Source organism: Gigantopelta aegis, chromosome 6, assembly GCF_016097555.1.
Source record: "Gigantopelta aegis isolate Gae_Host chromosome 6, Gae_host_genome, whole genome shotgun sequence".
NCBI classification, from domain to species: Eukaryota; Metazoa; Mollusca; class Gastropoda; order Neomphalida; family Peltospiridae; genus Gigantopelta; species Gigantopelta aegis.
In genome coordinates, this window is record NC_054704.1 from 62,032,789 (window position 1) to 62,060,686 (window position 27,898).

Consider the following 27,898-nt stretch of genomic DNA (forward strand, 5'->3'; position numbering starts at 1 on the left):
ACACTAATATTTTATCTGTTCTAAATCATCACCCCTTCGACGCAATGGATCAAACTCGCCGACTTTATGTCGCCACTTGCTCGTGACGTCACTTTCTGCTGACCTGACAACTAAGAACCAGTCGTTTGTGAATACACCTGAATATAGTTCTTAACATAAATGCCATCAACTTACAGAATATTAATTCGTAAAATTTTCTAAATATACTAGTACGTATCACAGATATATTTTAATTATTATGTATGTATGTAACTTATATTTAATGCAATATAAATAAACAGGAAGCAACAATATACTAGAATCGCGGAATGGTATTTTACACCCTATTTTTGTGAATCGACTTCCCGTCTGACTGTCGCCAGTTACAATAGCGGAGAAATTCGCTGCCTTGCACTGCAACTAATTTTGATGAATTTTTTTTTTCATGGATGTGATTTCCCGCCTTACAGTTTTATCCAGACGTTATAATTAGTGTTCTTTATCCAATTAACCACTGAATTAACAGCAGGAGGATTAGTACAGGTAAAAAAAATACGTCTTGTTTGTGCAGTTGTGATCGTCGGATTGGTTTCGTTTGTGTGAAGTGGATAGGCCTAATTCACTAATCTAATGTCGGGTTATCCTGCCCTATAATTAAGTAATTAAAACTTATTGAATTTTTAAGAAATTACTATTGTACTTGTCTATATCTGAATTAATGGTTTGGGCATGTTAATAATCTTACAGTGGATTATCATTATAAAAAATATGAGAGTACACAAATGGTCAAACAATACACAAATAAAACCATCACCACACAAGATCATTTACATGACAGCATGTTTGTTTATGGAGCACTCTTTGAACTAATAATAAAATATAGATTTGAAAAAAAAGGTACATAGCTAGCTGGTGTCACGGAGGGGGGAGGGGAACCAATTTTAATGACAGATCTTGGTTTTAAACAACTGATCAGGCCCGCACACTTGTTTTGGGTTCGTACACAATAAATATAGCATATCTTACTATAATTTCACTAGCAAGTTTGCATTGGAATTTTTCCAGCATTCTTAAAACGGAAACGTCATGTACCCAGTGTATGGTTATTGTAAGGCGATTCAAAGTGACCTCATTGGAATACTGATGTCATTCAAATTCAAAATCAGCTATATTATTACATTGCTTTGCCACATTAAAATAAAAACTGGTCTACTAACCGTGACCCCTGTCAAATTTCTATAACAAGCAGACAACGTTGTTTACAGGTTGGCATTTTGTTACTTTTCATAATTCTGGACAAAATATTAATTTTAAGTTTCAAAAGATGAAAGAAATAAAAAGTACCTTTTGTCAAATATATTATATCAAAAAATTACCATTGGATATGTTTTAGTTACTGTGTACGAAGCCAAAACAAGGGTGCGAAAAGTGACTGTTGTCGCATGTAGCTATTTGCCAGGGCCTTTTGGATACGAGTTGCTTGAGGGTGCGAAGTGCCCAATCTTTGTATGAGGTTCCAGGGGCATGTGTCCCCTGAAATTTTTTAATCTCTGAAAGCCTAAAATATGTTTTCCTGGCATCTGGAACTTAAAATTTTATATTTTAAAATAATGATTTTTTACTATTTTGTAGATTGTATTTTTGTTATTAAGGTTATTTAAAAAATAATAATAAATTCAAGATGAAATTTTAACACACAACAGAGTTAAAGGTATTGACCTGAGGTATATGTTAAATATGTTCGACATTTGTTATAACCTTAGTAACAGAAAAGGTACGTGTACCTCAGAACTATTATCAGTTACTTTAATAATGAACATATTTATGAAAAATAAAACACAAATACGTTCATAAAAATTGTATTATCACCAATCACTGCCAACACATGCAGTCCCTCTCAGGGTTTCTGCCAGAGGGTAAAATGGGTATGGTGCCATACCCAGATTTTTTGGCAGATTAAAAAAAAAACTAAGTTAACCTTTTGACCAAATTAATTACTCTTTATCATTAATGTATGATTTACTTAATCCTAACCCTAAACGTAACCAATTTTCTATCTGGGGGAGGCCTCCCATACCCCCTGTTGACTGTGGTTGCATTCAATTCCATAGTGCAATACCCAAATATTTCTTTCTGACAGAAACATTGAGCCTGTTAAGAGTACAAGTGTAGTCATCAAACATTTTCAGCAACAGGTATTGCATAATGTATTGCATCCCATTTAATTTTTGTCGCTGATGCGTTATATTATTAAAATGGCATCTACATGCTGGCCATAAAACCTTTTGAAATGCTTGGAAATTACTTTCAAGAAAGTATGCAACATTTTCTAATTGGCCTTAATCTTACAAGACATTTACAAATTCAAGAGCACCAAAACCAACCCTCACCCGCTAACGACCCTGGTCGGGCTTGCTTGTGCTCCATTGCACATGCCAGGATAGGTGACCCCCCTCTCCCAGTGCCCACCCAATTCAAACCTTTTCTTGTCCTGGACGGAGGAACCCGCAAATGTTGACACCTGTGCCCATGACATGCATGTGCTACAACAGCTTGTTCTGAATGTGCACATTAAAACCTATGACTTGATCTAAAACCTCTGACCTGACCTAACAGGATTATTTTCTGTTGTTAACCTTTTGTTTATAACTTTGGTTGATAAACAGTGGAAGGCGAACTGCTGTCTTGTTATATATATGTGAGTATCGAATGTTACAAGGTCATCAATACAGCAGAAAGTACAATAATTAAACACGTTTGCTACATGTAGGTTCCTTTTTTTTCTTCTTTTTGCCAGATTAGTTAGAAATTCTGAATCATATACACTGCAGCTTTGGTAAGGGGATTGCTAAGTGATGAAGACAAGCAAATATTGTTTTATGGAAGAGTTGAAATAGTAACAGTCAACTATTTGTGCAATATTAAAAAAAGAAAAAGTGGACCTCGGCCCCGGACACACCCCCCACACCCCCAAATACGGGCCTGCTAATAACAGCATATTTTTCGCAATAAATACACAATAAATATAGCATATCTTATTGTAATTTCATTTGAAATCCATATTTCGTAAAAGGCACAATTTTTTAATGACAAGATTTTTTAAAAACACATTCAGGTATAATATTAAAAAAAAAAAATTCAATAGCAATTTTCCATTGAAATTTGTGTAGCATTTTTAAAACACAAACATCATGTAACCAGTTTATGGCTAAGTTATGTCATTCAAATTCAAAATTAGCTATATTATTACAATGCTTCGCCACATTAAAATAAAAACTGGTCTACTAACCGTGACCCATGCCAAATGTCTATAACAAGCAGACAATGCTGTTTACAGGTCGGTAGTTTTTTTTTTTTTTCATAACTCTGGACAAAATATTAACTTTAAGTATTGAAAGATGAAATAAAAAGTACCTTTTGTCAAACGTATCATATACGAAATTTACCGTTGGATATGTTTTAGTAATTGTTATTTCCAAAACACTTATTTTCTTACGTTAAACCAAATTGAAATTATTTTTAAAAATAGAGGCAAGACTTTCTAATATTCCGGCATTCAGTTCATTCAGGAATAGAATTAGTATGCACGCTGGAATGTTTGGAAGTCTTTCTGCCATGAAATACATATTTCATATTTTCATATATGTTTCATATTTTCATATTTGTTTCATATGTTTCATATTTTGTTAAATGCACCTACCTCTGAGTATTAACTGTTAGGTTCCAAATTATACACTTCACTTGAAAAGAGTGAAAAAATACTAAATGTTGTATCCACTTTGTATAAAAATTGGCATTTGGCTAATTTTGCCTTGCAATAATTGTTAGTTTAATGGCCCTGTGTAATATCAATTAATTTGTAGTCATTTATTATAAATAAATATTAAGTAAAAATAGCAAAATAGGACACTTGGTACTTTCAGAATGCACCTTTAATCTTTAGCCTACTGGATTAATTTTTGACAAAAACCACGTTGAGTGGGTACAAGTTTTAAATTTTTACTCATATATATTCACTTAAATGTTTTATAAAAACATTAAATAAGGCTCATATTTGAATTGGTAAGTATTATTTTTGTGGGTTTTCAGTGCTCAATTTTAAGGATTTTGGTTGCTTGCCCGGAGGGCAAGTATGGGTTCACATTGAGGTTGCCCCTCCAAAAATTTGGTTGCCCTGATTTCATCAGTGTTTTGAAACTTTTTAATAATGTTTTTAAATGTTTTTTGTTATACACATGTACACATAGGGCCTAATTGCTTAAGATTGTTGTGATTTGGCGACACATCAGCTATTTTCTAATCGAATGCACTGGAATGTTTACTATTCGGAATACGATGTTTCCTGATGTCTCACAGAATCGGCCGAGGAGTTCCGAGTGGCAAACAAACCCATGTGATTTCGACTGATGCTTTAGTAGAGGGGATGATTTTTCGTTTCAGATTTTTGCAAATTCCGTGTTTGTTTTGGGGGTTTTCCTTTTTGTGTGTTAATTAGTGTCATGTTTTATTATTATAAACTATATCCATTTGTGTTTTATTGTTCCAGCTCTGAGCTTGTTGGCTATTGCTATTTTTTAAATACCTGTAAACATTTTTGTTGACACAAACTTTAAAAAAGAAGAAGTTAAGTAATGTTTACTTGCCACTAATAAAGACTAAAAACGTGATGCACCATATTTTCTGGCCTATTACACGCATTGGTGTATAAACCGCACCGTTTGGTTTTAGACAAAGTTTCGACCTTCGTCCGTACATAAGCCGCAGTTAAAACAAAGTTGCAAACTTAATTACTGTTAATTATTGTTTGTATTTAATAATAATAATAAAGAGATCCATTCTCCCTTAAATTCAAACAATACATAATTGTTGATTGTGTGGCTTTCAGTTTCATTTCATTTAATGGATTATGGTTAAGATTCATAAACAAAACACACATTTGACAAACCCCGCTATTTTCATGAAAATATTAACAAGAACTTGGTAATGCATTGTTTGTAATCTTACATTAGTTGCCAAAAATATATAAATAAATAAATACATGATAACATTTTATTTGGTCCAGTATTATTACAAAACGTGAACCAAAAAATAAAAGTGCACAAGTAAGAATGACTAGTACCCACTCGATTACACATATATGTTTCTATGTAACCTAACTAGCGTGCCGTGTGCACAAATTACATAAACTGTTTAGAATTATGTATTCAGAACCAGTTTAAGGATTCGCGGGGCCAATAGCACAAATGGGAGGGGGTGGTTACGGAGATCATCGATCCTTTCGTTCGATTCCGACAAAACTGACTCAATGCGATCACCAGTCAACGGAAACACAAAATCGCAGTCCGTGAAACGAGATCCGGAAAGTTGAATCAAGTTGCGTCTAAAACAACACGCTTTGTTTGAATGACATTTGTTGAATTGTTTTTTAATGTACATTTAATTATATTGGAATTGAAGACAACAAGTTTTTATTTTATTTCGAGGTTATTAGGCATATGGGGATAACATGTGACGAGGGAGGGTACAGTGGATATAATGTACGCCATTGAAGGATGACATGGGGGGGGGGGGTAATAAAGTCTTCCGACGCGGAGGCTTGCATTACCTATTTACCACATCGTGACATGCGAGATAATGTACGAGCGAGTGGACGAATCGTCCGGGGCATGATAATTTTACTTTTTTGGTTATAGTATACCACAGAATAATGTTAAGATACGATTACAATGTCAAAGAAATAACTATCAGGAATGTCCCTTTAATTAATTTTACAAAATATGTATGTGTGTGTATACTCTTCAAAAAAAGTAGGGGAACTCTAATAAGAATTTACAATTGCCAAAATTGTATGGTATATTAGCTGTGGGGAATGGTTATATGATAATAGTGAATTAATTGGGTAAACATTACAACCGGTAGTTCAGTATTACAGTAGGTTTTATGACCACCAAAGATCTTGAAGGACGATTGGGGTCAGAAGTGAAATTTGAAAGTTGACGTTTTTTTATTAGTAAATCACAAATTCAAACAATAACAACTGTATGATCAACAGAATGAAAAAGATTGACAGATAACAAATTTTTAAGTTTAAATATTATGATTTAATACATATTTACAAAAATAATTCTTTTATCAAAAAATATAAAACATGAACAAGAAATTTAAACATTAATTACCTTTACGGTATTACACTAAGTAAAATTTAATTGAATTTTTTTTTTTTAATATACTACTGTATACAAAATTGAGTTACTTGCTGAAAGGTATAGGCTCAACAGGTTTTTTTTTTTTTTTTTGGTCTTTTGTAATTTTAGAATATTGATTGAAATGTAATTACCGTTTCCATCATCTTGTTACTGTTACTTAGCCTTTGGTGAATTAATTTTAATTGTCTTTTCCTTTTCTGATTGAAACCGCATGCATTTTATTCTGGAAGATTTCAGTTGAAAGTGCTATAAATTGATTGGCCAATGCTCTAGGGAGTAATCTGTACACTCTGCACACAAGTGTCGAATACAAGGGAAATGTTATTCAAACCAAATTCCATTTATTGATTTCTTCTTCTTCTTTCACATAAATCAGAAATATGATCTTTATTCAACATTTGAGGATTCAGAAGATAATTTGAAACCATTTCCTTGATTGACTGATAGAGGTTCATAGTGTTGTCATGAGCTGATTGCATGACTCACTTTCATGTTGGTCACATATTATAAGTGGATCATCACAAGTTGGTTTTTGTAAGAGTTACTGTATAAATTATTGATTTGAAGACTTGTATGGATTTTGTTTTATAATACAGGCGTGGCTATATTCCAAAATATTCTTTGATTTTTGGGTCATGTCCATCAATCCTGAAACAGATACATGTGTACACATGTATGTATTTGTTTTTGGAGAAATATTGTCACAATTCAAGCTTGTATTCGATTCTGAAATATAAAATAATTGGATCTTTGCCAATTTCTCTAATTATTTTTATTTCTTGAATTGTTTATTGCCTTTCAGATTTCTTATGACAGCTTGTGCACTTGGGATTTTTTTTTTTTACTTGCTATTTAGGCGAGTCATGTTAGCACTTTGACTTGCCCGTTCAATTTTTGAGTAGATCAAATTTATAAGTGAATAAAAAATGTATAAAGAAACATTTATGTGTCATTATTGTCGGTGTGTTTTCAAGTGTCTCTTGGTTTAGGACAGTCCTGTGATTCGTCTTAACTAAGTTCATACTAGAGAACATTCTCTCACATATAGCTGTGCATGGGCTCATTACAAATATCAGCTCAACTGATTTGCAGACCTGCATGTACTTTACAGGCTGTATGCAGGGTTCGCACGCATCCTGGAAAACCCTGGAAAGTGCTTAAATTTTATTTTCATCCTTGAAAGTGCTTAAAACTCCTGGAAAAATTAATTAACCCCCCTGGAAAGACCTGGAATTTTACTATTTTTAATATATGTATATTTTTTCATTTAATAATTATTATTTTGAAAATATATTTATAAATAATCGCATTTGACGCCTGGTTCCAAACTATATCCTTCATGCAACAGTAATTATAAGAGGTCGACTGTCATTGGTCAACTGTTAAAATGTATACACAGTAAGAAGGCGTGGACATATATGAACACAACTTGTGATTGATTGAATAAATTATGTAACTGTAAGCAGTCTTGTTTCTGACGTTTGTGAGTTCGAAACTACTGTCAAGATAAATAATTTAGTAGATAGCTGTAACCAGCGCCTTCCAACAAAACAAATACTCATAAGGCTTATGTCTGCTATGCTTCTGTGCAGTGAGACTCATGCAAAAGTTGATAACTTGTAGTTGACACATATTCTTTTGATCTCCATTGAAGTCTTAGATGACCGAATACACAGCAAAATGGTATCCACATGTCAACGAAGCAACCAATTAACTAAAACAATCATTTTATGGGTTAGTTTTGATTGGTTTGATATAAATTGGTGGTAACAGAGTCCACTTCAAGAGATTATGTTTGTGCTATCAATGAATAATGTGGTTGACATTTAGTTACTCAGGGAAATGAGTATAATTCTGGTAAATTTCGTATTTAAAACACAATGTCACTAATGAGTTTAAAATAATTATTAATGAAAATAAAACATGTTTATATGATTTATGTAATTTTGTCATTAGGTACTTTTTAACAAACAAATAGATAATGATTTAAAGTACATACATGTACTCTATAAGCACTGACCTATAAATGTAATACCGTAAATGTATTAATTAATGTTAGACGTTTTGTGACTTACAATTTTTTTAATTCTTTAAAAAAAAAATATATATATATTATTATTTTTTTTAAATAATAGAGCTGCATAATACCGGTATTTAAACATTACTGTTTCTTTTTCTTGATAGTTTTGGGTAGAAGAGTGATTTATTTAAAATTTTAAAATCTGGATATTATCCAGATTTTTAAACTTTAAAAAATAATTTATATTAAATATAAATTATACATTAAATTTTATTTATTTATTTTTACATAATGACACCCCAGTACATTGTTTATTTATTAATTGTTTATTTGTAAGTGAATTACAAGTCTTTTAAAAAATATATATACTTTGATGGATTATTATTCTATCAGGGTTTTAAATCTCATTAATTTGAGCACAACTGTTTTTTTGTTGTGTTTTTTTGTCTGTTCTGAGCACTATTAGTCTTAGATCTTGTTAGTATAGTAATGTTAACAGCTGGTAAAGATGTTGCTAAAATCCATTTCAATTTATATCGGTCAAATTAATCATAATATTTTAGTGGTATTAAGGTTAGCATATAACATTGTTTATGCTCAATTTCGGCCTGCTTGTTTTGGGCACAATTTTAGGCCTTTCGTCTTGGCTTTGGTGCAGTCCAAAAGTCCCATCTATATAAAGTTATATAATTCTGAATCATGGATAAAAATAAATGAATTTTTACCAAAAATAACTGAAACCCTCAAAAACATTTCCACAATGTGGTTAGATATGTATTATGGTTATGGGGTGTTTTGCTGTAAGATCCAGCATTAAGACACAGATGCATGCACACCTGCACACACAGTCAAAAAAGATATGTACACTATAATTTTTTTTTATTTATGTATTTTTACAACTTTAACATCCATGTGATATATCTAGATTAGGTGTAGCTTATGTTTGAGACATAACAACCACTGAATAAACAGTTTATTGTGGTGCCGTTAAAAAAATATTTTCCAGTGCTCCTGGAAAAATGTAAAATAGCCCTGGAAAATGAACCAAAATGGTGCTTAAAAGTCCTGGAAAATGAAAATGTGTTAAGTGTATGAACCCTGGTATGTGTCACGGCTATAGTCCGTCCCACAGGTATCACATTTTTTTCATACTATGTAATTTACTACAAGTTAATTATTTCAGAGCCGATTGATCTGTAAATAGCACACACAAATTCTATTTCTTTGTTATATCCAAAACACTTTCACTCTTCTTACGTCAAACCAAACTGAAATTATTAACAAAAATGTTTTTAATAGAATGATTGGATGGACTATAGCTCTGGATCAGCAGATATTTTCGCCAAAATATCTATTAAACTTCCAAATTGTATAGATACCCAGTTATTTTGTGACAAATTATCAATTAATATATTCTTCGCTAATAATGTCTCATTTACCAAGGTCCCTTTTCTTTTTTCTGTCGATTTGCCGTTGGCGGCAAAAAACGCCTTGTTCTGTGCTATGATAAAAATAATTTTTCACAAGGGAGACTACTCTTAACTAGTGAAGGCGGTTGCACGTAACTAATTAAAACACGTTATCAATCGTTTGTTGTTTTGTTGAGTAAGTTATTCACAGAACTTTTCCTAGTGTAAAGTAAGTATTTAATTTTTTTTTTTTAATTCCTTACTTGCCTATGGGCAAGTTGGGTTGCCTGACTGTGAAATATTACTGTACACAGGAGTCGGACAAAGGTATTTTTCCACCCCTGCTTTGTGCAAGGTATTTTATTCCATGTAACTTAATGACTTCTAGCCTCTGAGAATTGAAAATCTGCATTGCCCATTTATCGGTTACGCAGAAATAAATCCATGTAACCCGTTCCATCCATGTAAATGGTGCTTGAAATTTTGAGCGGACAAAAAAATTGGTTACGCAGGCAATGCACAAACAAGACAGCCATTCTCGCAATTTTCAAAGGCCTTTTTAAAAATTCATTTAGCATTTAGAGTAATATTTACAGTAGCAAAATAATATTACCAGTTCTTCTTTTTTTAGTTGTACAAAGGATTGCCATGACATCACCACTGTCCAGCATATTTTCATTCACAAGCCCTGCAGTTAAGCGTTTGTTGGGTTGGAAGCAGGGAGATGAAGAAGAAAAATGGGCAGAAAAGGCAGTTGATTCTTTAGTTAAAAAACTGAAGAAAAAGAAAGGAGCTTTGGAAGATTTAGAAAAGGCACTAAGCTGTCCGGGTCAAAACAGCAAGTGTGTTACTATTCCACGTTCACTGGATGGACGACTACAGGTGTCACACCGAAAAGGCTTGCCCCATGTAATTTATTGCCGAGTGTGGCGATGGCCTGATCTACAAAGCCATCATGAACTAAAGCCACTAGAGTGCTGTGAATACCCTTTTAGTGCTAAGCAAAAAGAAGTTTGTATTAACCCGTACCACTACAAAAGAGTGGAAAGTCCAGGTATGTGAATTTTGTACTTTTTACCCAGTCAGTAACTCTGGCACTACTGTTAGTCTAGAATTGAGAAAGTAGGAAAAGTGACTTCACCATTCCAAGAAAAAAGGTTGATTTCATATTACGGGGACTTCAATTTGTAACTACTGCTAATCACTACGGAGGGGGGGGGGGGGGGGGGGTATTGGAAAAAAGAAACCTTCATTTTGCAGTTTACATAGGACCATAAGGAGTAACTTGTGTCAGTACATTTCTGCAATTGATTGAAGTATTTATTTTCAGTGAAACCTGTATAAAATGGACCTTGAAGAAACTGAATCCTGTCAAAACCAGCCATCTTTCATGGTCCCGAATTTTCTAAATTATAAAACTTGACCCTCTAACACCAAATCTTGTCAAAATCAAATATATATTAGGTCCCTAGTGTAATCTGATTTAGACAGTATTCAATATTTGAATGTGAAATATGTTAACGGGTAACCACAAAGAATAATCATTTAGGGCAATTCCTCTGTATTCATTTTGTCGTGGACAGGACATTCACAGACTTCAACCATTGATATTTTTTATTGGTGTTTGTTAGAAATTTTCTAGTAGACATACATATACGGCATACTATGGGTGTTGCAATGAGTAAAAGAAATCATGTAAATATTATTTCACATGGCTAATACAAGATGCCATATTTTATATAAAACAGTAAGTTTCATATGGTTAATTTAAGGATTATTTTATTAGCCAAAGACTAAATATTGTAGCCACTTTGTATAAAAATTAGCAATTGGCAAATTTGACACTGTACAGGATGAGCCTTGAAGTTCATTAACCGTCGGTAGCAAAAATATTTTTCTTTGTTACTAAATGTCTGAGCATTTTAAATAGGCGTGTTAAATGGTCTTTAGACCAAACACAGTTGCTTATCTAATGCTTGTTGATGGTACATGTATTTAGACGGTTACACTTGTAAATAAAAAATTGCTTTTTAAATATCCCGTTCACAACAATTTTAAAATTCCAATATCTTAAAATTATTGGTTTTTAATTTCTCTTTTATACATAGTTGAAAGCAGCAATATGCCAAGGAAGAGAATACAAAACATTTGATCTTTCTTAACTTCGGGATCAAAGTTATTAAAACTTTTTGATGTTGAATGTTGCTGACAGGATAAGACACTAATGAAGCCTATTGAAAAAATAATGTAAAACTACTTTAAATGTTATGATGGTATTCTTGGTTCTTTCATGTAATGAATGTATCCCCATAATAACTTTTTTTATTAAAAACATTTTGTTAAAAGAAAGATACCGCCAGAAAATTATTATTCTATCCATAACAATTTTTTCTCTTATGTAGATAAATGCAGATATACGTTTTCGTTAAAAAAAAAATCCATTTCCTAAAAGTTGAATTATCTGACAACTAACCAAAACGATGAAAGAAAAAAATCACTCTTCATGGCACAAATACCATGGAATCTGCTCGCCTATGGCTACAAGTGATTATTATTATTTTTTAAAATATAAATTCTAGAGCACAAACAAAAACAAAACTAAGAAAATAATTATTTCTATATGATACAGTATATAATCGTAATTTGTTCATTTAAACAGTGAGTCAAGTTCACTTAAATTGTAAAAAATGTGGGTTATAGACTCCTGATTTCTATGTGCCTGCTAGTTTATCTGTTGCACCTATTTAATGTGTGTGTGTGTGTGTGTATTATTATTATTATTTTAGTGCTTCCGCCTGTTCTGGTTCCTCGATACAGCGAGTTCCCAGCTCACCCTGGAGCATTGGCACCATTTCAGCAAGTTCCTGAACCTTCTATGCCCCACAATGTTACCTACCCTTTCCAGCAGCAACCACAGTCACCGCCAAATTCTGGTCCAGGCAGCCCATTTGGATTGCCAGGTAATATATATATATGTGTGCACCGTAAACTGATAAAGCTTATAAATATAAAACACATTTGTCTGTAATTAATGTATTTTGTGCCAGGTAACAGTTGCATCAGGAATTTTGAGATTAGTTATGGATTTTTTGGTAAGATTGATGAATTTCAAAATGTATTTGAAACTTCTTGATGAGGTTCTGCCAGTTGACAAGTCATTGCAGAAATGAAATCATCCAGGTGTTAAATTTTCTGAACCTGTGCAGTGTTTCTGCAGGAAAGAAATTTTTGGGTATGGCGCTATGGAATTGAATACAACCACAGTCAATGGGGTATGAGGGCCTCCCCCAGAAAGAAAATGGGCTAAGTTTAGGGTTAGAGTTAAGAAAATCATACAGTAATGATAAGAGTAATTAATTTTGACAAAAAGTTAACTGAAAAAAAAAACATTTGGGTATGGCGCCATACCCATTTTACCCTCTGGCAGAAACCCAGGGCTCGAACCTAAGAATTTATCACTCACGGCAATTAAAAATACAAATTGCCGTCGGTGAAAGGGCTGACCGACGGCAATTTTTTTAAACTGATTTTTGCAGCAAATAAACTTATCTGAAAGGTTATTTTTCTGTATGTACATGTAGTAAAATTTCTTCAAATTATGTCAATAAACTTCAATAAACAAGAATTTATTATAAATGAACCATGGACTACTAGTATAAGCTAACATTTAACGGAAGTTGGTGTTTCTGAGACGAAGTTGCTCAAGTGTTCGGTGAATATGACATAAAAATTGTGCCTACATGTATATAGTGTTCTTGCTGGGTGAAAATTAAAAGAGGATGGTCATACAGCCCCCACCCCACTGCACCATTAAAAAAATTAATAATAAAACAACTTTTGCCCCTTAATTGGTATCTGGTACTGAAAAGTTGGTACAATGAACAAGCTAACTGCCTTATCTTTTGTGGACTGTTAGTTAAAACATAGTTCAGTTAAAACGGAGTGTCGGTCTGACATTCACGGGTATTCGTTTTGCTAAACCGATCAAAGTTTTAATATTATTTTAATAAAGATTTTAAGATATCTGAAAAATAATAAAGATATTTTTTAAGCGATCCCCTACCTTGGGATAACATTTTTCGGGGGGGGGGGGGGGGTGTGTGTGTTATTTCCATCTTCATCGAGTGAATCGATCGCAATTGATATTGCCAGATGATAAAACATAGTTTCGTTTTTGTAAAGGCAGTGCATATATTATTTGGTATCTAAGATAAATGATTTTAATAATGAACATTACCACTTCCGTTTTTATAAGCGGTGATATCCCCTTCCCCCCCCCCCCCCCCCCCCAAAATTTTTAATTAAAAAATAATAATAAACGTTTCTAATATTTTATAAGGAATTGCTGAATAAACAAATGACAGTAAGTAAAAATCATCAATTACGACCAATTAAATCTGCAACTGAGATTAAAATATCAGACACGAGTTAGTGGACACAAAATACAGAATGACCATTCTGATCACGTGACGAAGTTGGCGCCAAATAAGTGGGGGGTTTTTCAGTCAAGATTGCTGAAACAATAATATAAAATGTTTTTATTACTAAAATAACTAAATATAGTTCCGTCGCGTGGTACTAACTAAACACCCATTAACTCCAACCAGGACCCAAAAGCCCGTGTTAAATATTGGCAGATAATGTTCATACACATTTATACATTTTGCTATAGGTCAGGAGCTTTACCGATGGCAGGGATTTTTATCCGACAGCACAAAAGTGCCATCGGTGACACCCCAGACTGACGACAGTTTATATGTCACCGATGGCAATTGCCATCGTTGACGCCGTTAAGTTCGAGCCCTGGAAACCCTGCTGTGAATTCACCTACTAGTATTCTTGATAACACTGCTGTCACAACTTACAATAAACTATGTATAGTCAAATGTCTTAAGCGGCCACACAAGCCGCAGGCTTTCTGCCAGAGGGTAAGACGGGTATGGCGCCATACCCAAATTTTTGCAGATATTATTATTTTTTATTTAACCTTTTGACAAAATTAATTCTTATCATTACTGTATGCTTTTCTTAACCCTAACTCTAAACTTAACTCATTTTCGTTCTGGGGGAGGTCCCCCATACCCACTGTTAACTCTGGTTGCATTCAATTCCACAGAGCCATACCCAAAAATTTCTTTCTGGCAGAAACACTGCAAGGGAGTAGTAAAAAGTGGTCATTTAAGACAGGTGATCAATGAATATAAGATGAATCTACAAATGTCAAGCTTAGCCTATTCAGAGGCCATTAGATTCATTGAAGATTACTTATTTCCTGAAGCTTTTGTTTAAAATAGTTCTTTTGTGTTAACTATGGTCAACGACAGTCACTTTTCACACCCTTGTTTTGGCTTCGTACACAATAACTATAACATATCCAGTGATCATGTTTTGATGTAATATATTTGACAAAAATTACTTTTTATTTCTTTTAATATTTAAACTTAATATTTTATTTTAATGTGGCAAAGCATTGTAATAATACAGCTAATATTTGAAATTGAATGACGTCAATATTCTAATGGCGTCACTTTGCATCTTACAATAACAATAAACTGGGTACATGACGTTTCCGTTTCCAGAACGCTGGAAAAATCCAATGCAAAATTGCTATTGAAAGTTTTTTGTTTCAACATTATTAATGTACCTGAATGTGTTTAAAGAAAATTTTGTAGTTAAAAAATTGTATCTTTTGCAAAATATGGATTTCAAGTCAAATTACGGTGAGATATGCTATATTTATTGTGTACGAAGCCAAAATAAGGGTTAAAAAAGGAACTGTTGTCGACCTTAATGTATATAAAAAATATGTACTGTGACTGCTTAACCATAGGTATTTTAGCAATTTGAGATCCAATTTAGATGGCTTAATACAGGTCACTGATGATTGTTTAGGAGGATTTTATGTGCCAATTAAGATAGATAACTGCTGAATTGAGATTACATGTGATTTTATGAACTGGTAGATTATAACACTTTGTCTATTAATATAGATTTTTATTGTGGATGCCAGCAGCTGACCATGTCAGTATGAGCTAATTCCCAAACATCAAGCATTTGTGAGCAAATTGATGAAAAAGGTTTCATTTAAAATACTGCAAGATTCTTACTTTGTAAGTACAACATTGTTGTTTATAAGCACATGTTATTTTCTGTGCTCAATTTTACTATGGAGAGTATGTAGATAATTTAGCATTTATTTGCAGCGGACACACCTCCACCAGCATACCAACCTCCAGATGACAACAGTCAAAATAGTTTGGGAATGAATCCACCCAATAATCTGCAGCAGGCTAACCCAGCTAGTGGCCCACAGCCTATGGACACATCAATGGGAAATCAAGCAGAAATATCAAGTACTGCATATATTTTTAAAATTAGAATATTACTTTTAAAATAACTTATGCATGTGGTGACTTTAGAAAAATTATATTTCGAAGTTTTAAAAAAATAATATCTACCTTGATCAGGGGCCTTTCTCTAAAGTAATAAAAGTTAAATTAACCTGCTAGTGGGGAACAGTACTTGCCTACATGTCAATCATCTCCATTGTGGTAAAAAAAACACCCAGCCATTACAGTGATACAGATTCCACATACAAGACTGTCACAAGAGGGGTCGGTTGATATGACATAATCTAACAATGTCATGACATGCGTTACAATATAACACACTCATCATGACATCAGATTAATTATGTCACATCCTTAGGAGGCATCCACCCCTCTTGAAGCGTATTCCACAGCAAAGCAAAATGACAAGTGGTGAAAAATTGCCTTGGAGGTTTTAACAAAGTCGATATAGGTGATATGGTTTCAGTCTAATATGTGGAATCCATGTCAATGTAATAGGTTTTTTCACAATTTATGTTTGGTCAAAAAGTGGAGAAAATCTAATGGTAATTAAAGGTAGGAGAGTAAATTATTGTAGTTCTTAACATTATTGAAACTGAAATTGATTCAGTTGATTTAAGTTAAAATAAGCTCAGGTTTGAAACTAATTTGATACTGAAACTAGTCTAATAATACCAAAACTATTTTTGCTGGTGAAAGAAACTGATTGGTAAATTGGTCTGTATTAGGTCTGTTTTAGCAGTTATATTTTTCTTCTTTTAGATAGAAGTCACCTTCGTATACCGCAGCAATGTGCCAGATCTACACCGCAGGCTCCTCTCATGATCAGAAATGATCACATAGGTAAATTAAACTACTGTGAAAATTCCACTTTTCTTCTCCGTAGAAGTTAAATAATGTTTGGTTTTTTATCCCATTAAATATATATTGTTTTGCTGATCCTTAACAGGCAAATTATTAATTGACCAAAAAGCTGATTAAAATGTGTTCTCGGGCATTTTGGCTATTGAGCTAATTAAATCACGTCTTCGGCTACAGATCTTTTGACCTAATTTGCCAAATAGCTACTAATTTTGGCACTTCAATTTGAACTCTGAAATTGTTTAAGAAAATGTTATTACTGTTAATAATAAGAGTAGTTATAGTGTCAGTATGCTTTGTGACTAAGAGGCAGATAAACATGATGTGGGCACTTTAAAATGGTTAATTAAACAATGTCATGTGGTGGTGTTAACCAAACATTCCTTTCCTTTTTTCTAGATCTTCAACCTGTGACATACCAGGAGCCACAATACTGGTGTTCAATAGTGTACTATGAGCTAAACAATCGTGTGGGAGAGGCTTTCCATGCATCACACACCAGCATTGTGGTTGATGGATTCACAGATCCATCAAATAATGCTGACCGATTCTGCCTGGGACTTCTGTCAAATGTTAACAGAAACTCTACTATTGAAAATACTCGCAGACACATTGGAAAAGGTTTGTATATAAATAATACCATAAACTTTGAGGTTCTGATCAATTTGCACCATCAGTTTAGTACAAATATAAAAGTAAATGCCAAATAATTATTAAAATGCTGTTGCAAATCAGTTTTATGGCAGCACTGTCAGGGTTCGTACGGAGTCTGGAAAAAGCTTGAAAAGTATGGAATTTTGAACATCCATTTTCCAAACCTGGAAAAAGTATGGAAAAATACCTTTTTTGTGAGTTGTTTTGGAAAAAGTATGGAAATTTTGGTTGCGTGAAACCAGCGGAATCTGACAACGTTTTCCGATCTAAGCACTAACATACATTTGGGAAATTGAGACTCACAATTGCCAACATTTACCGAAGATTCATACTTGTGCAATGCATATGACAAAAAGATAGTCCATTTGTTAAATTTTCCGAAAATATGGGCAGATGTATTTACTTTGTCAATTTCAGGTAATTTTATATACTGATTATTGAGTAACGTGAGTCTTGAAAAATATTTTTTTGTCTTGGAAAAAGTCTGGATTTGTTTTTGTTTCCAAGGTGTATGAATCCTGCACTGTTGTTTTCTGCTGTAAATTTCAAGAGCTGATCGTGATATTTTAAAAGTCAACGGTCTTGTGATATAGTATTAATATCATGTTTTGAAGAGTAGCTAAGTTACACTCAGGGAATAATTTGTACAGAAAAAAATGGTTAGCAGTTGCTGCTAATCATTTTGTGATTTGATTAGCACATTTGTAAATTTAATTAGCAGTTTCCACGTAGGCTCAAGCATGTAAGTTATGGACAGCACAATGAATCCCTTCAGAGCTCAAGAGATTTTGTTAGCTACTGTATGTCTTCAGGATGTATTCTAAGCAATAAGATATACTGCGGAGTGTGAATAAATCATCATTTGATGTGTACCTTAATAAAATGATTTGTGTACCTTGATTGAAAGTTCCAGTGTTATCAGTTTTGATGTTAGAGGATGTATCCACTTCTCCCTTGGGTCAATTTCGCAAATCCACTTGTTTACCATTGACAAATTAACAACCATTTTGATCCATGGTTTGCACAAGTGACGTCAGCACAAAAGTTATTTTTAGAACACATAGAGTCAACTACCGGTATTAATTCCGAGTTTTACCGAATACACGTGACGTCATTGAAATTTCGATTGAATACTGAATGTGACATTCTAACATTGAATTATTCAAGCCGAACTTTGCCAATTGAAAGAGTGGAAAAAAACACGATGGTAATTTTGCTACAACCGCGAAAACGATTAGATTATTTGATTCGCAGTAACAGCGATCCATAGTGCAAAATTGGTTCGCACGTGAGCTAGAATGACTAGCAAACTGTGATGCGAACCCCAACAAATTATTCCCTGACACTGTCATTTGAGGTCAGATGAGCTGGTCTTTTTGTCTAGTCCCTATGAAGTATAGACATGGCAACAGCATCAACTTTTGTGTTAAAATTTTGCATTTATAGTCCTTCACATCCTCCTTGAACATATAAGAAGAAAAGTAAAAGTGTTTTAGAAATCACAAAAACCGACTTCTTGTGTGCAATTTAAAAAACAATCGGCTCAGAAATAAGTAATTGTAGTAAATAACAGTAAGAAAACAACATTCCATGATGGAAAGGGCTATTGATCAGTTTCACACAAACTATCAAGTCCTAGATCAACACATTGAGCTCCGTGGTCTAGTGGATAAGCTGCTGGACAATTAAGCTGATGACAGTGGTTCAAATCCTGTCAAAGCTGGTTCATACATTCATTCATCTTTCTCATCTATCACCCTCTGCCTATCATTCTCATTATCTTAATATAAAAAAAAAATTTACAATTTCTCCCACGATTTCAACCCTTTCTGTCAGTTTCCTCTGAGCTGTCCACACCATCGCCTACTTGTTTCAACTTTCTCCACGGGTGCAGTCTCTGTGTACTTCTCTGCACCCACCTGGCATCCTCATCCTCTGCATCTTTGGGGGCCATTATGGCAAAATAGTCATATATACCTCTAAACTAAAGTGTTTGAATGAAATTCACTTCACCTTAGTTTAGTTAAAAGTTATATCATCGATAATATGGTCACCACCAAAGGATCAAAATCAAATTTTAACAAGTAAATATTATCACTGAAAAAATTATCTAAATAGTTATTTGTTTTTGTTATACATCTTATAAATAAAAGGAAGGTAATAGCTTTTAACAAAACATTACAATCGTGATAATATACAACTTGAACAAGAAATTATTGACATAGACCGGGGTCGGGGTCAACTTTTTTATTCAGCATGCAAACACATTGTCGGCATAAAAAAAAAAAACCCAGCTATTTATCGGCAAATCCCAAATATATCCAAAGATTCCTGAATGTATTAATTGCAAAGTAATAAAATGTGATCGAGACACTCCCTCACAATATCTGAAGTGTGTGGGGGGGGGGGGGGGGTCAATCTCTAGTCAGTAGGTCATGGTGGGGTTGCACACAAGCCATATTTTTATCTATCTTTATATAGAGTAGAACCAAAAAAAACCATTTTCGTCCTCATACACCACCCCATGTTCCTACGGCCTGAACTCCTTTAAAAAAAAAATTGTGGTTGGTTGTATCATGTAAACATTCAGTGTTTTCAAATCCGGAGATCTAGCAGGGCAGAGGCCCGTTTTAACACTAAAATGAACTTTAAAAGTGAATAGCTACCGTAAGATGATCTTAGGCTTAGTTCATTTCTTTAAAATGGGACTCTTAGTGCTAAAAATCACCTTAAATGCTTATTATGCATTTAAGGTGATTTTGTCACTAAGATCGCTACGTAAAAGAGGATTCAAGACACGACATGAATTTTGTGTAGCTTTGCTGTTATGAGTCTTGCATTATTGTACTGGAATACTGTGCTGCCGTTTAATAATGGGAACGAAAATGTGACGGCTTAATTTCATCTTGGTATCTCTGTGCTGTTAATTTGCCTTGGATGTGAATCAGATTGGTTCAGCCAATGTGAGATTACTGCCCACTCCTTCACCCCACCAATGCTGAATATCTATATACAGTTTACAGAATAACTTTCACAACGACTGTACAAAAAATTGAAATTGAATTGTACACTTGACATTTTCCATCAGCACGATAAGCAGAAAACAAGATCTTCTATGCCACACAGTTAGGCCTTGACTGTAACATTTTATAAAATGTGATAACCTGTTTGATTCAAGTAGCTGCTTAATGCAGTTGCTTCCACATCATCTAAGCATACATGCAACGCAAACCTAGTATTGTAGATGCAGTAGAGGTTGCTATGGTGATTATTTGCTTTAGATAAATTAGCGTGGTCACACATGGTCTACCTGATCTAGAAAGGTCATGTGTTGTCTGTTGCTGGAACTGATGCCAATCTCGATATATGATACTAGAGGATGCATGGAATGTCCTCGTTACAGCTAACTTGCATCTTGCTCAATTCATGTTCCATGTATGTAATGTGTGCATGCACTGGTAACGTGGTTTGCATGTGAAGATGTTTTGGCAAACTAACATGATTGTGATCCCTATTCCGTGGTAGCTGAATTTTGTTGTAGGTAACAAATCTGAACAACAAAACCATTATCCGAGACCAAGACCGTATCTCTGCAAAGGCAATATGATTGAATTACCAAATGTTTTGTGTACACAGTGAGAACATATTGCTATTTTGTAATTCAATCATATCTATTAATAACATCAAGCATTGCTTATAGTTATTGGGTTCAAATGCAAGTACCAGCTCCAGTACAGGACCCGACTCAATAGGAGAGGTGTTTAGTTATTTGCACTAAGCTACTCTCCATGAGAAAGTGTATATTAAAAAAAACAGTTGAGATTTGGGTTTTCTTGCAGGGCCACACCTAAAGTAGTCAAAGGGATTCAGATCCTCTTACTTGAGATAATAGGTCTCCTTATTTTCCAGTCACCTTTTGAAATTATATGGATAGCTTGTCAACGCAAATAAATATGCCACCGTTTCAGTCGTAGATCATGGTAGCTACATACAGGTTACAATCAGGTGAAGTATTGTGAAGAGTAACTTAACATATATTGCTGTGTATTAGCTGGCTCCATGTATAAACCAACCCCTTAGTTTGACCCTAAATATCTATTACAAAATGATCGGTCCCGTGTAATTCATTCTTTCTCCTTTTTTTTAATCGAACCAACGATTTTGGTAAACATGTCAAAAAACACAAATGACTTGGGATTGTCTTATTCTGTTATTGTTATGTCTTGCTGTAGTCTGAGTAGGCCCATTTTGAAAGTGATGTCAGAGGCATGTTCAGAAGGGCGATTGCTTACAAACGTTTGTTGAACCGTTTTCTTTTTTGTGATATAATGGAACACAATCTTGTTAGTCAAACTTGTTCACAAGTGTCCGCCCTCCTAAAAACATTGCTGTCGGTGCCACACTGGTGGTATATGCATAATTTAGCACTCATAAAGTATTGTAACAAAGGAATAAATGCTGAACATGTTTTTAGATTATTATTCCTATGTAATAGATACATTTATAAATATTTTACACATGTATATATTTGTCACAAGTGAATTAAGTAATGAATCAAACACAAATTAAAATGTCATTGTCTGATTAATTGGTCAGTCACTTGATCTGTCGTCAGATGGGAGATTGGTTGTTCTGAAGCAGTTAAATTCGGAATCTGGATCCTGTGCAGAGATTATAGCCCAGATAGCTTCATCTACATTGTCGTCATAGTAGTCAGCCATTTCTGTTTCTTTGGTGTTTTCACTGATATCTGTTCAATAAGTGCTCGGAAAACAGTGCTTCATCTTCTGATCTGTCCATAGCGTTTGAAATTCCCATCTTCAAAAAATTGTTTGCAACTATTACACTTGGGATCTGGTCCGACGCGTCCTTCACCCACTGGACGACAGTGGTAAGGGGTGCTCGGCATCTGCTGCCAGTTTTGGTGTAGCTGTGGTCGCCATTCACTCATTCCAAGCATTTCTCACATTACACTTCAATGGCTTGTTCAAGCTAACATTGAGCGGCTGCAATACTGATGTACATCCACCCAGATTGACAGCCTGTCAAATGCGCATCTCTTTTAGTTTCGTTTTCACCGACTCGGTCAGATGAGTGCGGAACATGTCCCAGGCAAGGAGTGACCTGGACCACTGGGCCTCATCATCCACACATCTTTCAACCACTGTAGAATCAGCAACTCATTCATCCACCCTTTCTCGTTTACTGCAATTACAACACCTTTCGGGAACTAATTATTTGTCATTGTCTTCTTTTTTTTAAATTACCATCGGCTTCAGTTTGGTCCTGTCAGCCATACATGCAAGGACCACTGTGAAGTGCTGTGTTTTGGCACCACGTCTTCACCTGGACTGTGTGTGTCCCCTTTCTATCTACCGTTCTGTTGCCTGGCATAACATGGGCGTCTCATCCATGTTCCTGATCTGTCCCACATCGAACTCGAATCGTTTCCTTTCTTTTCCTTTATTACAAACTGGTGAAACAGTTCAACTTTGTTGTCGACTTAAGCTGGTAGCTTCTGAGCAATATGTTTTCTCTGCCAGAGTACCAAGTTGTTTCTCTCCATAAATCTGGAACACCATTTGCCTGATGTCTTAAATGTGGGGGGAATTTCTAGGTCTGTCCTGGTCTTGCAGATGTACATGGCCCACTGTCGTATCATCATACGTGTAATGATGTTACAGCACTGTAGTTGTTCTCTGACCCAGGGTGCCAGGACTTCTTTGAGTGGTAGATTTGGTGATAACGAGTGTCATCTCGTCTTCTTCGTCTTCGGCATTTCAGCTATCGAGTCTGTATCTTTTCTCCAGTTCCGTACTTGTTTTTCATTTATGTCAAACTCTCGAGCAGCTACACAGTTGTTGTTCATCTTGGCAAATTTGACAACCCGTAGTTTAAAACTGACATCGTATGTTGATCATTTTTGTTTTCGAACTTGTGGTGCTGCATGACAGTATTGATGAGAATGGTGTTGCCCAGAGACACTGTATACCAAAAATATCTTATTAGTAGGATGGTAAAATATCAATCTAATTAACCCCAGTATATTTAATCGCTACTCCCAATCCGACCCTTTTCTTACTCTGCTTGTACTATGGAACTAAAAGTTCAGCGGTCACAATAATTAGTGACCACCGGCTTTGAAAAACAAAGATGAAGACTGTCACATGTTTTTTATAGTCTTAAACCAGAACGTGTGACTTTGCTTGGAGAAGTTTAGATTTTAAAAAAAATAATGTATCATTTTTACTCGGTATGGTCAATACATGTTATTTAATTGTTACATCACTTATAGTATTTAAAGCAGTCTGCCTATTAAAGATAATAGTATAATAAGATATACAAGGAATGGAAGAAAAAACGCGTCATGTACTATAGATACAAAAACCGGTCTTCATCAAAGATGGCAGACAACACACAAGGGCAATAACACTGGTTTTTTATTCCACTGAAAATAAAACAAGTAATTTATTATATATAAACAACACACTATTACATGATGTGGTGTTTTATATTTTGTGCAAGTTACTGCTATCTAAGCTTTGAAATAAGGTGTAAACATTTGACTTATCAGAAGTTGAACTCGGTGAGTCGAGACCAGAATGGCAGAAGTTTGCGATCGGGATTTTATGTACCTATCTGTTGACTCTCTGTGTAAAAGCCGACTGCCCTTTTGTGGGAAGTATTAGTGGTCTTCAAAACTCAGCTAATATATGGCAATATATATGGTATGGATTCAGTAATCGCAAAGAATGATTGTTATATCTTTAAAATATTAATGTTGTAAGATGCTGAAACTATTTTTGCCATTTTTGTTTTGTCTATTATGTTTATTACCATATTTTTAACAGCTAATTTTGATTACAGGTGTTCACTTGTATTATGTTGGTGGAGAGGTCTATGCAGAGTGTTTGAGTGACAGCAGTATTTTTGTACAAAGTCGTAATTGCAACTACCATCATGGCTTCCATCCGACAACCGTGTGTAAGATTCCACCTGGCTGTAGTCTGAAGATCTTCAACAACCAGGAGTTTGCTACACTGCTTAGTCAGTCGGTAAACCATGGCTTTGAAGCTGTATATGAACTTACCAAGATGTGCACGATTCGCATGAGCTTTGTGAAAGGATGGGGTGCAGAGTACCATCGTCAGGATGTAACCAGTACCCCGTGCTGGGTTGAAATTCATTTGAATGGCCCTCTTCAGTGGTTGGACAAAGTCTTGACCCAAATGGGATCACCTCATAATCCAATTTCATCAGTTTCATGATAACAAATGACTTAAATGACATTGGAGTCTCCAGACTAAATCACTTGCAACGTAGGAATCATAAGACAATATGCATTCCATCATTACAACATGTCTCAGAGTGCTTTGGAAATTGATTTTCCTTATCACTTGTTAGTTTATGTAGATTTTGCATGATGTTAACATAGAAGCTTGGTTTTTATTATTCAAAATACAATTAACTGATAGTGAATTTGACTGAGAAGTCAGTACATCTATCGAAACTACAGAATGACTGTTTACGACAAAGAATAACTTATGTAGTGTTTCTGCATTGGGGAATTAATATCAGTTCATTATGAAACTGAGCGTTGGCCCTTCCATATTTTTAAATGCTCACTGTTTAACAGATGCATACCAAGTGGTAGATTCCTGAGTGGGGTTTTTTAAATTTATTTTTGGAAATTACCAACAATATTTTTTTTTGACAATATGAATAAATATCTTATACTGAATTTTTTTTAGTACAATTTTTATGAATAAATGGATGTCATATATAAATTAGTTTTCAGAAATAATGTATTTTTGTTAGTGCATGTACAAATTCTAGTATTATAACAAGAGTTTAGGCTCATACCCATGAACAAAGGTTTCCACCCTATCACATAGTTGCCTGTGTTTTTGCACACACATATATTTCAGCATCTTACATAATCGATACAGTGTGCAAAATTGAACTGAAAAAAGACTTGATGTCTTCTCTTTAAATGCAATTACTGCATTTTTTTTTTTTTAATTTATGATGTGAGAAACTAATGTGAAAAGTTTAAAATATTACCTCAAATATAATGTCATAATTATCTGGTTACTGGGTTTGTTTTGTTTTTGTTTGTTTTTTTAAGGAGGGGGAATAGATTTATTTCATAAATTTCACTGCATCTAATAAAATGTAATCTATTGCGAGCAAATGTAAACAAATTTCTATGTTGTACATGTATGTTACTTCATCTATCATAAGACCTGTGGATGTAAAGTTTGAGAGTTCTATATCTGTTACTTGTGTCAGTGTGAGTCTACCATTAGTTGTGTGGATGTAAAACTATAGCTTGTTATGGAGCCTTCATGTTTATTTTGTCCATATTTGAACTACCAAGCATGAGCTACAGAAGTTAAAACTATAATGCTAGTCCATAAAATGTTGGTATTGATGGAAAAACAGATCAAATTACAAATTTAACCATTAGCATTCAAGACATCTATATCTCTAAAATGTGTTAGGTATTGCTATGTCATGATGCACAAACATGTTCTATAATATTCTAAGAATATTTCTGAAAACATGAATGTGTATTATCATTATACAACCAAACATACTTTTCATATGAAAAGTTGAGTATTATGACATGTATCATGATACTCGTGACCCACACATCAGCATAGTGCTTGGTAAACCCTTATACAGGTAACCACAAAGTATGCTGAATGCAACTTAGAACATTTGACAGTTTATTTTGATAAGTAGCCAGCACAAGTAACATCAATAATAGTCTTTGCCATGAGCAAAATCAAGGTGAGCTGAAGATCACTCTCCTGAAATGATGTCAGGCTTAAAAAATGTATTGAAAGATGATCATTTTATAGTTCTCCTGAAACATTCAAGGCGAGTGGGAGTGATCACTCACCTTTCCTGGCAAAGACTGAATAATAATTGTTGACATGATCATTATTTTTTTTTAAATAACTAAACGGGGACAACTGTTATATTTCCCCCCAAAAGTATCTTTTTAATTTGCTTGCTCTGTTTTATAGGCAGATGATTACTAAAAAAACCTTTTGAAAACAGTGATCAGGCTTTTGTTCATACTTTATTCTTTATTTCTGAAAAATGATTCCTGTATTTGACTGGAAATTGGCTAATGTCTTTGATTAAGAGCCCCCACCCCCTCTCCTTTTTGGGGACATTTAAGAAATTTATTCATTGTATTAGGGGTGGGGTTTTTTTAAATAAAAATGCAGATAACTATGCTGGATTTTATCATTTGGTATATCCATGTTGGTTTGACATCTGCAAAAATGTTTGCTATCAGTGCTTCTTGTTGTCATTAAAATTATTTGAGCAGAAAACAGCATGAGCAAAATTACATTTAATATTTAAATTCAGCATTTTGTCAATATAAAAGTTATTACCCCAGAGTTCAGTCGTGTATTAAAAATGATGTCAACGTTCAAAATGACACTTCAGTTTTCCATTGCTAAGATTTTAGTTTTGAGAAAGTTAATTTTATTGATCTCTTGAACTGAACAACCTGTTATTCTGTGAATGTTCTTTAAAATAAAATTAAAGCAAAATGTTATTACGACCCCAATTATGAAAATGGGGCATAGAGTTATTTACTAAGCTTCCATTTATCGAACAAAGAGAACATTTTAAAAGAACAGTTTTATGAGCCTTGAGTAATATATAGAATTATAAACTCAATACCAGTTACAATCATGTTTGTCTTGGGGAAATAATATCATTTTTTATTTCTGTTAAGTGTACATATGTATATATGTGTCTGTAAAGGTATGCATTGTGTATAGGACATAATAAGTGTATAAAAGCATGTATAAAGTTCCAGTGGAAGAAAAGGTGTTTGAAATCATCTGTTTGTGTTGATCGAAATGTGGTCATCTTATTAGCTGTTGTCATATTGACTTAAATGAAGTTATGTGTAAAAATGTGAACAGTGTTGACAGTAGAGGAATGCTAATAACAATAAACTTAAGTTCTGTTCTTCGAGCAAAGAAACTGACCTTTCTCAGTTTAGAAGCAAGATCACATTAGAGTGGTTGGAGGTTGCAATATAAAGGAAAATTTATCATGAACATCATCACTGCAGTATTTTCATGATGTATGCCAAAGTAAGAGACTGTTAGGACAGTCATTGAGTTCAGTCGCTCACAAAAATGATTCATTTACCATGTACTCAGAATGTTTTACTGTAATAAGTAGTCAGCATAGGTGTACAAAATAACCAATTAAATGTGCTGATTGTTGACATTCTCTTAAAAAGAAGAATTATACAGTGAAAGCTTGCAGATAAAATTTATTTCAATATATTTAATTGTAAATTTGTTGTAATTCATTAAAGGGACATACCCTGGTTACAGCCCGTGAAAATTAACACTAAGTTTATTTAATCTACAAACC

At 34.0% G+C, this 27,898-nt stretch overlaps 1 protein-coding gene across 1 annotated transcript; it reads left to right on the forward strand.

Moving 5' to 3' along the window:
• The first annotated feature begins 360 nt into the window (after positions 1–360).
• On the forward strand, positions 361–27,898 carry LOC121375845 (mothers against decapentaplegic homolog 5-like). Its single transcript, XM_041503513.1, has 7 exons — positions 361–522; positions 10,246–10,668; positions 12,401–12,574; positions 15,818–15,967; positions 16,727–16,807; positions 17,225–17,446; positions 24,347–27,898. Exons 2-7 carry the CDS (start codon positions 10,263–10,265, stop codon positions 24,745–24,747), a joined length of 1,434 nt encoding a protein of 477 aa, XP_041359447.1. The 5' UTR covers positions 361–522; positions 10,246–10,262; the 3' UTR covers positions 24,748–27,898.